Raw genomic sequence first — 14460 nt, 5'->3', positions numbered from 1 at the left:
AGTAACCACATGATCAAGCTTTGGCCCAAAATGCTTGGTTATGATCAAGTTTGGACCGAAATTTCATACAAATTAAGGCGTATTAGATCCAACATATCAAAAAAGGAGTATGCATGTGATTCATAACATGATGTCTCTTGGTTAAAAATCTCCAACATATTACATCTCCAAATGACATTCATCAACATATATGTGCATACATAATAGAGAATAAATATTCTCAGTTAATCTGTATAGCTTTTATACTAACCACTGAAAATCAATTTCGTAAAAAAAAATTATTGCATATTATATGAATTTACGATTGCTCTAATATCAAATGATAGTCTTAATAATTCATGACGTGTTTTGCAATTAAAATCAAAATACTAATATCTCTAAAAGAAAAAAAAAAAGCGGACCGCCCATGGGAATAACCGGACACTCTCCATATATTATATTATATATACATATATTATATTATATTATATATACATATATTATATTATATTATATATACATATATTATATTATATTATATATACATATATTATATATTATATATTACATATACATATACATATATTCCATATACATATACATATACAGAGATGGACTACAATGAGTTGCAAAGTAAAGTGACTATTTTACTTCACGCTCATATTTTGCGATTTTAAAGTTCAAAACGTCGATCCGAACCATTCATCTTGTTCTCCATATTGAAATGTGCTTGGAGACCAGATTTTACATTTTTTGAAATTTTTTTACTATTTATTAAGCAATTTTGAAAGTCGCTGATCTGATGGTCCAGAAAATTTTAGTGTTTTCACTGTTCACAGCAAAACATCAATTTTCAAAAATGCTTAATAAATAGTACAAAAATTCAAAAAAATGTAAAATTTGGTCTCCAAGCACATTTCAATATGGATTAAACATTTAATGGTTCGGATCGGTCGTTTGGACTTTCAAAATAAAAATACGGCGTGAAGTAGAAACGCGTTTTACTTCGCAACTCACCGTAGCCCACCTCTACATATACATATACATATACATATACATATACATATACATATACATATACATATACATATACACATACACATACATATACACATACATATACATATACATATACATATACATATACACATACATATACATATACATATACATATACATATACATATACATATACATATACATATACATATACATATACATATACATATACATATACATATACATATACATATACATATATTACATATACATATACAAATAGATATACATATACATATACATATATTATAAAAAAACAAAAAAACCAAACTTTCCAATACACAGCTAACCGGACCTAGAACCGGTTAACCATTAACCGGACCCAAATCAAATTTCCGGTTAATGGTTAACCGGATTATTTCAAAGGATCCGGGAATTGGTTAACCGAAAATTTGATTTGGGTCTGGTTAATGGTTAACCGGTTTGGGTAGTTTTCAAATTTCAACACCAGTTTGGTTATTTTTTAAAATTTTATTTATTTTTTGGATATAAATAAAAAAATCGGCCGATTTTGTCTCCCCTAAGTCTATATTATCTAGATGGTTCATGTGTCAAGCTTCAATCTCCTCATTTAAAAAGATATGTGACAATTCAACCGTCCAAATTGTGATAAATTAACATAATTTAGTATTTTGGCCATAACTTTTCGTAAAAGTTCAGTGATTTACAAATAATTTGGAAAGTTAAAGTATTTTGATATTTTTTTTTATATAGGATCAGAAAGTAAGTTTTAGTATTTTGATAAATTTTTATATATATATTTTGCAGAAAATTTAATTTAAAGTAGGACTACTGTTTTTAAGTGACTGTTGGGGTTTGAACAAGGTTTTATGCAAAAATCATTTTGTAATTGAACTTTTGATATATTATGAATTTAATTTATCTATTGAGTGAAGTTTATTTTTTCTTGTTCTCTGTTGAGTTGAGCTTGTTATTTCCTAAGTGATTTCGAGTTGAACTTACTAGATTTATTGTGTATCTCCTTAATCGAACGGTGTCAATCCGTGCGTACGTAGTGTATCTAAGATATAATGTAACTTATAAAACAATAGTAAAAGAAATTGTGTTCCTCTGCATGAATTATTGTGTGACTAATCATTTGTTTATCATTATACATGCATGTCTTTAGTCTTAAAAAAAATACAATTGATTCTAAAATTTGTTTTATATAAAAGTTATCTCTTTACAAATACCTATTTTTTATGTAGTCAATGTTTTTTTTTTCTAACTCTAATAGAATGCGCCAAAGGGAAAACGTTTAGCACTAATTATATAATGCTTTGTTAAAGCCGGGATATTAGCAACTATTCTTGGGTTGCCCAGATATAATTTATCGTAACTACGAAAGCCTATACTTTAATAATTGAGAAATATGATCACAAAAAGTCAAAGATTCGTTGAGATAATCCAATGATTCGGTAGCTTTTATTTTTTTCAGATATAAAATAACCCAAAATCTAATTTTTTTTTTTTGTGACCGAATGCGCAATCTTTTAGAACTCTAGCTGAAGAAAAATACATGTACATTTGTTTCTCCATTTAAAAAAGAAAAGAAAATTGTGCATCAGACATTCAGACTTCAGACGGCGTAAACAATGAATTCGGATCACCCCAGCCCAGGTACCTGACTCAAGCAAATTGGAAACGGACGACTCAGAATTGTTCTTTTAAATTGGCACGAATCTCAAAGCACAAATAATACTGCCCCGTGCGCCATACCTGAATATTACCATTTTGACTTAGTAGGGGCCGTCTGTTTCACTATGCTTGAGTCAGGTAGGTACCAAATTCAGATCCAGTGAAGTAACTCAATCTTTGGGTTTTAAATCGGGACTGTCCGATTCGAATATGAGATGATCTATCTGAAGTGGAGTGCATATATCCCGAGACATGAATTTGAATCCCGAAGCAATCTCGATCGACGAATTCGAATCGAACGGTCTTGATCCAAAATCCAAAGATTGGGTTACTTTAGGGGATCCGGACCCGGTAGGTACCTAGGAGGATTTGGATTCGTAGGGAATCCAAATTTTTATGTCAAGCACTTAGAGAAGTAAATTAGTCATGTGTTGATCAGGAGACGTGATTGTTCTCTATTATTTCAGTTATATCACTAATTTTTTTCAACTATTATTTTCAAGGTTCTAAATAGTGATTATAGAACTATAGTTTTTAAGGTCCGAAAAATTATAGCGCAGTTATAGCGCAATCATAGCTAGCTATTTAAAATCATTATAAAATAAAATCGGTTAATAGAGCTATAACTTTTGAGGTTTGAAAAAACTATAACGCAGCTATTGAGTAGCTATAGCTAGCTATTTAAAATTTGATTATTTCTTAAATATAATTTATTTTATAATAGTTTATCATTTTTTTGGTATATTTTATTTAAAACTTGAAAACAACTATTAAACATGATCAATCACGTCAAGTGTAGTAATAGCGTGATCAAACGTGACGTAACTATTCACATGACATGATTATTCTCCATTATTTTGATTACGTTAGGTGTTTATCACGTAAATATAAATTTTAATAACGTACAATGACATAGTATGACAAAATTACAAGTTAATCACATCATATCACGTTACATTTTTCTTTCGCTACAATCACTCCGTTACATTTTTCTTTCACTACAATCACTCCATTCAAGTACTCATATTTTAACTTTTTTTTTGTTGGTCATCTTTCAAATATTTCCCAGCTAAATACGCAAAACATAATGGGGATTTCTTTTCTTGGAATAGATACAATCTTCATGTTCATTAATTTTTACTACTAATTTTAATTCTTTATTATTTTTAAAATTTTCTTGGATACCAATGTTTTTATTATTATTGAGTGCGTTCGGTCAATCCGCTGAGAAACTGAAAAACCGCCAATTGGATAACAACAAACGGGAAGGTGTATTCTAAAAAAAAAAACAAAAAAAAACAAACGGGAAGGTGAGAGGTGAGAAGGGTGCGGTGAGCAGAGCCCACCTCAACCAAGTGACTCGTTCTCATGGCACGATTTCTATTCGCCGAGCCACATCATATCATATCCTTTCAATTTTAAGTAAAACAGGAGAGTACATTTTAAATTATAGATCCTGTCACCCGTACAGGTGTTAAATCCAACGGTGATAATTCGAAGATATGAAACTAATGGACACCTCATGGATATAATAAAAAGAGTAGACGGTAAAGTAAAACCAACAAACCCGCAATCTTTAACGTTTACGGTCTTACATACCCGAGTCCGTATCCGCCCAGGTACCTGAGGTGCAATCAATAAAAATGGACGGTCCAGATTAAATCCATTCAGGCTAAACTCAATCCGGTAGCTGTTGAGGTTATGGGGGACTTCTTTGCGATTCGTGTCAAATGAAATGAATGGTCCAGATTCACCACTTGTACCTCAGGTACCTGGGGTTATGCGGATTCTACATACCCACGGGTTTTCTCCTCAAATAAAAAAAAAAAAACGTTTACGGTCTTACCTAACACTTCAATATTTGAATTTCAAAACCTAGTAAATGTCTGTAGTATGGGTCCCCACAGAAAATTACACCTTTATAAATCTTTTCCCCAGAGACTCGCTACACATAATAATAACTGAAGAACGATACAGAAAATACAGGGACACCCAGCACGCGTCTTTCATCTCCAGCTCTATAAGACCAGTGCCACCGTCTCCTTCACCTCGCACCATAGTCTAGACTCTAGACCCTTGTAAAACCCTTTATCCGATCAAAACCTCTCACCACCGACCATGGAAGGACACCACTTCTTCGGCCACGGACACCATGGCCCCTCCCACCAGCCACCTCCTCCCTCCTCTGTCCAGGCTCCACCGACGGTTAAGATCTTTTGCCGATCTAGTGAGAACTATTGTCTTGCCGCCCGTGATGGCCAGGTCGTGCTCGCTCCAGCAAACCCCCGTGATCCATTCCAGGTCAGCAATTTACTAAATCTCTCATCTTGATATTTTTTTAGATTTGTTGATTTCTCGGTCGTTCATTGATTTGCTATTTGTATTTTAAATATTGATCATAATATCAGCACTGGATCAAGGACATGAGGCACAGCACTAAGATTAAGGACGAGGAAGGTTATCCCGCATTTGCTCTGGTCAACAAAGCTACTGGTGAAGCTATCAAGCATTCTCTCGGTCAATCGCATCCCGTAAGTAATCAGATTTATGCTTTTCTACTACGATTGACTGGCATATCAAGTCGTTTTGCAGATCGGTGAAATATGTGTGTCATTTGTTGTTTTAAACAGGTGCGTCTGGTACCATACAACCCGGATTACCTTGACGAGTCAGTGCTATGGTCCGAGTCCAGGGACGTCGGTAATGGCTTCAGGTGCATCCGCATGGTGAACAACATCTCTCTCAACTTTGACGCCCTCAATGGCGACAAGGACCACGGTGGGGTCCATGACGGCACCACCGTTGTTCTCTGGAACTGGTGCAAAGGCGACAACCAGAGCTGGAAGATCGTGCCTTATGGAGATGAGGCCGATCTGAACCCGGTTCACGCTTCACCTGTTTCCTACCAGGCTCATGGCGGACCGTCACAGCCGACAGTCAAGATCCACTGCCGTGCCAACGAGGGTTACAATCTGACCGTTCGTAATGACACTGTTGTTCTCGCTCCGGCAAACCCAAAGGACCCGTACCAGGTGAGCAATATATGATAGTTGGTTTTTGTTTATACTTTATTCTTAAGCAAAGAAAAAAGAAGTTTATACTTTGTTTAGTTATTTACATTTTGGTCCATGAATTTTTTGCTTATTTTATATTTGAAATGTATAGCACTGGATCAAGGATATGAGATACAGCAGCAAGATCAAGGATGAGGAGGGATACCCAGCGTTCGCCTTGGTCAACCAAGCAACTGGACAAGCACTCAAACATTCTCTTGGACAAAGCCACCCAGTAAGCTTACAACTTACAAGTTCAAATTTTAATTGATTTTGTCCTTTCATGCAAAATAGGAATAATTGATCAAATGGCACTTCCCATTTATTTGGCATTAGGTGAAGCTTGTGCGGTATAACCCGGATTATCTTGATGAGTCGGTGCTGTGGACCGAGAGCAGGGACGTGGGGCATGGGTTCCGGTGCATTCGCATGGTGAACAATATCTATCTCAACTTTGATGCTCTCAATGGGGACAAGGACCATGGAGGGGTGCACGATGGAACCGGTCTAGTTCTCTGGAAGTGGGCCGAGGGGGATAACCAGCGCTGGAAAATTGTACCCTGGTGTAAGTGTTTAAACAAACCCTTCCCTCCATTTTAAATGAAGGGATTTGGTTATTCTTTTCTTCAATTCTATTGTTTTCTTATAAAATGTACCAACTGTTGTTGCAGGAAATGGTGATGTAGCTAGCAATGACTCCTCACTCGTGACATCGTTATCTGCTTTCTCGGTGTAGGTTAATGCTGCTCGTTTCAGAATAAATGGGTCCCATCCCAGTGATCTTGTCTCTCTTTGTATATTTTTAGTTCTTATCTTGTTTTAAAAGATGCGATGAACTTGTGTTTTGTTTGCGAGAGAATCATGAATGTATGTCAGGGAGTCAGTCCTTTGCTTTGCTTTGCGTTAATTTCTGTGTCAGAGTATTGCATGTTTTATGCATTGCGGTACTATTTTCAGTATTTCGTTGTGATGTGATGGTTTTATTTTTTACTTGGTTGGTGTTATTATGTGGTTTGGTGAACTGCTCAGTCGATTTTTCTTTTTAAGAAAAGCTGCTCACCGTTCCCCATCGTGTGATGCTCCCAGCGAAAGTTGACCAAAGGAGTATCATGTTGTGACGTGGATTAACTTTTGTCAGTGCTTGAATAAAAGTTATGAATAAAGAAACCGGAATCAAAATTCTTTAACAAATGTTCTATTCGATTGCACGCTCTTCTAATTTAATAACTCAGACACTGCACATTTACGAAACCCATCCCTTCTATAATCGGAATGAATATTATAAAATTTCAATAGAATTCAATAGAATACTTACAAAACTTCAATATTATTTATAAGAGTTCGTTTCAACAGAGTAAATTTAGAATTGTAATTTTCTGATAGAAATAAACGAGATGCTGAAGATGTAACTTTTCGTAAGTTGCTAGAATCTTGAAATTTTATTATTTATCATCGATGTTACTCGGCGAGTATTTCGCTTGGGCTGAAAAGAACAAAGCAAAATACCACAAAATAAATAAATAAATAACCAAGTTATTGGTCTCAAAGCAAGTACAGAAGAACACCAAGGCCCAAGGCCCAATGGTTCAGGGCAAAGGGCCTGTTTAAGATCAGAAAGTGGCAAAGAAGGGAAAGGGTCCAAACTCAGAAGGGAGGAGAGAGGTGGGCTGGTGGTGGTGAGAATTCACATCCCCTCAGCCCTCAGGTTGTAGGATTCTTCTTTAACTTGATAAGAATCTCAAAGCACAAATAATACTGACTCTGTGCCATTCCGAATAGACTCCAGCTGAGAGTAAATCTGGACCGTCTATTTCAATTATGTTGAGTCAGGTATCCTGACTCCTGAGAGATACAAATCCTAGTATGGAGGATCACTTTGCCTAAATTTTTATTTTTATCATCTTTAAAAATTATAAATTATTTAACCACTATTTTTTAGGAGGGTTCAAATGCCTCTATTTTTTGTGCCTCCATCGTACCTCCATTTTTAAAAACTTTAATAATTCAAAATTTAAAACTTAAAAGTCAAAATAAAACCATTGGATATGATCTACATCATTTTATTTATGCTTGTGTAAAAAAATATGACATTTTAATTTTATTTTGGTTGTCATCGAGAGCTTGTAAAAAACGTACTAATGTGGATGATTTCTAGAAGTTGATTTTTCAACTTATTGATTTACATAAAAACAAAATTGAAATGTAATAATTTTTTATGAGCAGATAAAAAAAATAACATAGATCACATCTAACGGTTTTATTTTGACTTTTAAGTTTTAAATTTTGAATTATTAAAATTTTAAAAAATTAAGACATAGTAAAGACAAAAAAAAATAAAGGCATTTGAACCCTCCTCTTTTTAAAAACTTACTTTTATCAGATTCGGAAGTTTAAACTGCGAAACTGTCTCATAATCAATGAGCGGTGCTGCAGTTTAAATTTGCCGAACGGTCTTTATTAGTTCCGTAAGTCTAAATTGTGGAACCGTTTTTCTTTTTTTGTTAAACAAATTCACTTCATTTTCAAAATAATGTGTGTTGTGGCTACGTACATAACTACATTAAATCTAGAGCAGTGCTTGGGTGGCCGGAAGAGCGTTTTCTGACATTCAACAAAAGGCCAAAGTCGGCGGGGCTTAACGCGCTGGCACCCCCTCCATGAATATCATATCGTGGAACTGTCAAGGCAGCGGAGGCAAGACAGTCTCCACGTTAAAACGATATCTTCGCTGCACAAAGGCTACAATTGCATTTATTTCCGAGACTAGGTGTTGTTTAGAAAAAGCTAAGAATAGAGTGGCTGATTTGCCTTTGTGTAATTTTTTTGGATTTCCCTCGGAGGGTAGATCGGGGGGGTTTATGGTTACTATGGAGTGATGATGTAGTAGTTAATATTTTTTCGTTCTAATAAATTTTATATTTTTGCGGAAGTTTCGAATAAGGATGGTTCTAGGCCGTGGGGCTTGGCAGCCGTCTATAGGGACCTACAAGGGTTCAAAATTCTCAAATTTGGGATGAGATTGAGGGATTTGTGGATCATTGTGATGGGCATGCATGTCTTTTTGGTGATTTTAATGCTGTCATGTCTTTGCAAGAAAAGAGTGGCGGCTCAGTAATTTTAGGGACTCCAAACAGATTATTTAGAGATTGGTTTCGTAACATGGGATTGGTGGACCTTGGTTACCATGGACCGGCTTATACTTGGTCAAATAAGCAAGGGGGGTCTGATAATATTTCGCAAAGGCTTGACAGGGCTATGTCAACTATTTCTTGGGCGATGGCATATAATGAAATTGTTGTATTCCATCTCCCTAGATTTAGTAGTGATCATATGCCTATCTTAATTCGTACTAAACCTAAACTGATCAGAACTAGACATGCTTTTAGATGTGAGAACTGGTGGAATTTAAAGGAAGGGTTTGATGAGGTGTGCAAAAGGGCGATTCAGATGGGTCAAGAGGACTGGTGCAATGTGAAATCTAGTTTCAAACAGGAAGTGAAAGGGTGGTTGGGAGATAGCCCAACTCCTGACATGATGCTAAGGAAGATTGAAGAAGAAATGAAGGTTGTAAATGGAGCTATACAGCATGAAGAAACAGTTAGGAGGGAATCCGAATTGCAAAAAGAGCATCAACAAATTCTCATCATGCAAGAAAGATTTTGGCATCAAAGGGCTAGGCTAAATTGGGCAGTTTTCGGTGACAACAATACTCGATTTTTTCATGCGACGGCAATTACTAGAAAGAGGAAGAATGCTATTCGAAATCTGAAGGGAACTAACGGTGCATGGGTGACTGATGAAAGAGCAATCCGGGCTCTGTTTGTTAATCATTTTAAAAGCATCTATAAGAAGGCTGGAGTTCGGCCTATAGCTGATGTGTATAGAGAGGAAGTTTTTCATGGGGTGACGGGGATTCCTTCCTCTGCCCATACTTGTCTTGAAGCTGAACCCAATGTGCATGAAACATTTCGAGCATTGATGACATTAGGTCCAGATAAAGTTGCTGGACCTGATGGATTTAGTGCACGAATTATACAAGAAAAATGGTCTATTTTCGGACCAACAATCATGAAGGAGGTGCGATTATTTTTTGAAACAGGAAGGATGCCATCTCACATAGGCAGATCGAACCTTGTTCTCATCCCGAAAATAGAAGAAGCAGTTCAAGTCACAGATTTTCGACCAATCTCGGTATGTAATGTGATATATAAATTAATTTCAAAAATACTGACTTTGAGATTAAAGCCTTTCATAGGTGCATGCATCTCAAGATCTCATAGTGCCTTCATTCCGGGTCGAGAGATATCCGAAAATGTTATTCTACTTTGAGAAGTGCTCCATTCGTTTGGGTTAGCATCCTACAAGAACAAGGAATTTTGTTTGAAGGTGGACTTATCGAAGGCTTTTGATCGAATGGACTGGGAGTTCATAAGATCAATTATGCCGATTTATAATTTTCCACCGAAATTTGCAAAATGGGTCATGGGCTACATTGAGTCGGCCCAGTTTACAATTGTTCTTAATGGGAAGGGCGATGGTTTTTTGAAGCTGGAAAGTGGGCTTAGACAAGAGTGTTCTTTATCTCCATATATTTTCATCCTAGGGATGGATATTCTATCTAGAAGCCTGAAGTATCGTGTGCAAACCAGGGCACTAAGAGGAGTTCGCCTAGCTCCTTATGCACAACCACTGACTGACTGTTTGTATGCAGACGACTTGCTGATTTTTGGAGCAGCAAACAAGGAAGAGGCGCAGCTGATCATGCTCTCTCTTCAGGAATTTTCTGAGGTGTCGGGTCAAAGGGTAGGGCCCCAAAAGAGTTATATATGGTATAGTGTAGTGACTCCTGTTTTGATTAGAGATGAAATCTCCAATATGCTGATGGTTCCAAATAATTAGTGTTTCAAATTCACAAAATGGGGATATAAATAAAATAAATGAGTTTGAATGGGAAAACCAAATTTAAAGTTTATATGGGTAAATAACTAATTTAAAGTTTATTACGTTTTATTTATTGCCAATTTGTTATCAGAATTTTCATTATGTTTTTTTCTTCAATTTTGAATCGAATTGATTCGTAAATTATTTCTATATGTTGACTTATTATTCGTAACATTCCAATAAGAAGAATTAAAAAGGTACTAAGAATTTGCAATTCTCCGTTGAGGTATATAGTTGCTGATAGGGGTGTAAATGGATTGGATATTATATGATTTCGTCTGGATCCGAATCTGAATCCGAAAAATTATCTAAATTATTCGATTCGTATCTGTATCCGAGACTATTCGTATTCGTATTCGAAAAATTATAACGAATAAGGATATAGTAAGACTTTTAACTATCTGTACTCGACCATTTACACTTTTAAACCATCATAACAAATGTGATATATGTTCTTAAATTGATTTATTAAATTGTATATTGCACCAATAATTTATTAAATTACATACAAATATATATTTTGATGAATAATATAACACTATGGAGTTTGGCTAGTATAACATCAGTGTCCTTTTAGTCTATATAACACCAACTCCAAAATCTATCGAATTGACTTCAAACGGTGAATCCAAACCGTTCAAACCAATCTACTTCATTAGTTATGCATTTACATGTAAAATTTATAACTTTTTGAATTTATTTAGTATCAAGTCAAGCAGTCAAATGTGTGAGTTTTTAAGTTAATTTTAATACATTCATTTTTCAACATTTATACCGCTTGATTTGATACTAAAATAACTCGAAAATATAAAAAAATTGCATGTAAACGCATCACTCATAAAGTAAATTGGTTTGAACGGTTTGGATTAGTCGTTTGAAGTCTATTCAATCAATTTTGAAATTAGTGTCATGTGACACCAATGTTATACTAGCCGGGCTCAACACTATGACATAATTAGTGACTAATATTTTAATAATATAATAGATGTTTTGTAACCAACAAGCTAATTATGAAAAATATCCGTATCCAACCGTTTACACCCCTAGTTGCTGATATCTTATAATAAATTAGTAAAAAGATTAATTGAATCTAATTTGTAAGAATTGGGTTTCTCAAAAAAATAATTTGTAAGAATTAGAAATTCCGTTGTAGTCTAGCTGGTTAGGATACTCGGCTCTCACCCGAGAGACCCGGGTTCGAGTCCCGGCAACGGAAACTTTTTGTTAATTAGTTTTACAAATAAGCAGATTGCAAACCAAGGCCCCATAGAAGGCATGGATCGAGCTATTTAGTATTTTTCTGGACCAGTTTATAATTATATATCTTATAAACCCATTGCCTCATTGCCTGCCATGTTGTGACTACATGCATGATCGAACCGTTAATTTTTATTGAAATAGACAATAATTCTGATTTGCATCAACATTCCTACATAACATAGCAATTAGGAAACCTTATCTATAATTTTTTTTCTCCTTTTGTTTTTGCATCCTATTTACTTTCCCCAACCGCCTTAAATGGGATCCCATTTATGATTTAACAAATAACAAAAAGGAAGAAGACCAATTTAAGTGATAAGAGAATCTAGCTATCATGAAGTAGCTTAATACAAACGCAGGATTCTATTTGTCAATTGGGGAATAATACTCCACACACTGGCTTTGATTCTCACCCCACCGCTTATACAAGAAAATAATATAAAGTGTTTCCAAATTAATGCCCTTGTAAGTTTCAATAGATACCGTAAAAAAATTACTCTAAAAAATGTGTAAATAAATATATTAAATTATGTAAGTAATATATTAAAATATGAAAATTATAGTATTGATTCCATTATTTTGAAAAAGATATTAAATTTATGTAAATTAAAGATATAAAAATTTGTATTAATTAATTTTGTCATAAATTACTGATTGAAAAACTATATAAAATGTTGGATACATTATTTTTGTCATAGATTAAAAAAATATAAATATAATTGTACAAATCAACCTAATCATAATAATACAAATTATATTATTAAAAAATATTAATATAATTTTATATTTATCAATTAATAACGAGTACGAAATAACTCTTACATAACTGTATCTTTAACCGATAAAATAATGATTTTTTTAATTTAACGAAAAAAATTCTTATTCATCTCCAACTTATCTATGATACAATAGAAAAAATGGATGAAAAAGTTTCTTTCTAAGCTGAAAGCACTATTATCACTATCCCTGTACAATCCATATACCGGCCTATTTATATACCAAGCCAAGCCATGCACACCTCTGCACAAGCACATTAAGCGCCATACAAACAAAGCTGGTAAATTAGCTAGCGCCTGTGCAAAAAATGCATACATTCTATCGCCGCCGTCTCTACCAACAATCAAATGATGAAAACTCCGTGCCGGTTGAAACCATGTGTAATTACAATCACGCCACCCTGGGCTATGCTCCTCCCTTGTCAAATGGGGTCTACCCGGAGGCCTATGGCGGCGGCAATTTGCTACCACCACAGCATACCGTCAGAATCTATTGCCGTGCAAATGATGGTTACTGTATTACTGTCCGTGACGGGGCTGTTGTCCTTGCTCCGAAAAATCCCAAGGATGATTATCAGGTAATATTTTCATAATATATTGCACTTATTTAATTATTCTTGTATTTGATGGTAATCTGAAATATGTAATGCATATGTACAGCACTGGATCAAAGACATGAGGCACAGCTCAAAGATAAAGGATGAAGAGGGATACCCGGCATTTGCTCTGGTTAACAAAGTCACCGGGGAGGCTATCAAGCATTCCTTTGGGCAATCTCACCCTGTAATTCAACATAATTCATTATAAATTAAGAATATATACTTCTTGACATATGTATGTTGGCCAATTAATTACGATATATACTAACTCTAAAAGGCCATTTGTGCAATTGTGCATATGTCAGGTTCGGCTAGTTCCATACAACCCTGATTACCTTGACGAGTCGGTGCTGTGGACCGAGTCCAGGGATGTGGGCAAGGGGTTCAGGTGCATAAGGATGGTTAATAACATTTATCTGAATTTTGATGCTTTCCATGGAGACAAAAATCACGGCGGCGTCCATGACGGTACCCAGATTGTGCTTTGGAAATGGTGCGAAGGTGACAATCAACGCTGGAAGATTGCTCCATGGTGTAAGCTACTTCATTTCTAGTTGAAATTCTTTCATAAAATATATTGAGCTTTAATGGAATTTTTTAAACAAGTTGACATAATGTACATATATTGTTGATTTCAGGAAGAATATGGAGCTCTGTTTATTAAAAACTTGGTTGATCTGAGAAGGAAACAGTATGCTACTAAGTTTTATGTTGTCAAAATAAAATCTGCTCATACATATGCTCTGGCAGGTATTGGCAGTCAATATGTACATGCAGCTTTGAATGTGATCCTTGAAAAAAGTATGTATGTGGTGAATCATGCATGGCACTTGCATGTAATAATACATAAGCATTTGTATTTGTATGAATGATGGCATCTCTTATTTCCAAAGAAATATGTGCCTTGTCTTTAGGGACTTGTCTTCTTAAGTTTATATCATCAGATGATATATATAATTGCAAAAGATGTGCATCCATCCAATACGGAAGTTTCAAAGTAAAACAAAACTGAACTAGCTTGTCAATTCCAAATGTTAGGGGCAAGAGTACTGCATGTCCCTTTTTAAAAAAGAAAAAACCAAAAACAGTCAGAAATTGCAATTATAAGCATATATGAGATCGAGCAAGCGTCCTCAGCCCAAAACTGCAACATCC

At 35.0% G+C, this 14460-nt stretch overlaps 1 protein-coding gene and 1 non-coding gene across 2 annotated transcripts; both read left to right on the top strand.

Annotated features, from left to right (window-relative positions):
* Window positions 1-4727: 4727 nt before the first annotated feature.
* LOC144556197 (ricin B-like lectin R40G2) lies at window positions 4728-14174 on the top strand. The gene is made up of 10 exons (XM_078304702.1): window positions 4728-4977; window positions 5085-5207; window positions 5307-5708; window positions 5842-5964; window positions 6066-6298; window positions 7388-7391; window positions 13150-13284; window positions 13367-13489; window positions 13611-13839; window positions 13944-14174. Coding segments are annotated over exons 1-10 (1557 nt in total). The 5' UTR covers window positions 4728-4794; the 3' UTR covers window positions 13946-14174.
* On the top strand, window positions 11814-11886 carry TRNAE-CUC (transfer RNA glutamic acid (anticodon CUC)). The gene has a single exon. It is a non-coding gene; the product is annotated as a tRNA-Glu (tRNA).
* Window positions 14175-14460: the final 286 nt, after the last annotated feature.

This window comes from Carex rostrata, chromosome 6, assembly GCF_964058835.1.
Source record: "Carex rostrata chromosome 6, lpCarRost1.2, whole genome shotgun sequence".
In the NCBI taxonomy this organism is placed as follows: domain Eukaryota; kingdom Viridiplantae; phylum Streptophyta; class Magnoliopsida; order Poales; family Cyperaceae; genus Carex; species Carex rostrata.
This window is presented reverse-complemented; position numbering and strand designations above follow the sequence as displayed.

Bases quoted from the DNA above. Each gene is read 5' to 3' on its own strand.
- LOC144556197 (XM_078304702.1), top strand. From the start codon at position 4,795: ATGGAAGGACACCACTTCTTCGGCCACGGACACCATGGCCCCTCCCAC. The intron at 5,965-6,065 runs GTAAGCTTACAA...ATTTGGCATTAG, and splicing joins CTCTTGGACAAAGCCACCCA to GTGAAGCTTGTGCGGTATAA. The intron at 13,285-13,366 runs GTAATATTTTCA...GCATATGTACAG, and splicing joins ATCCCAAGGATGATTATCAG to CACTGGATCAAAGACATGAG.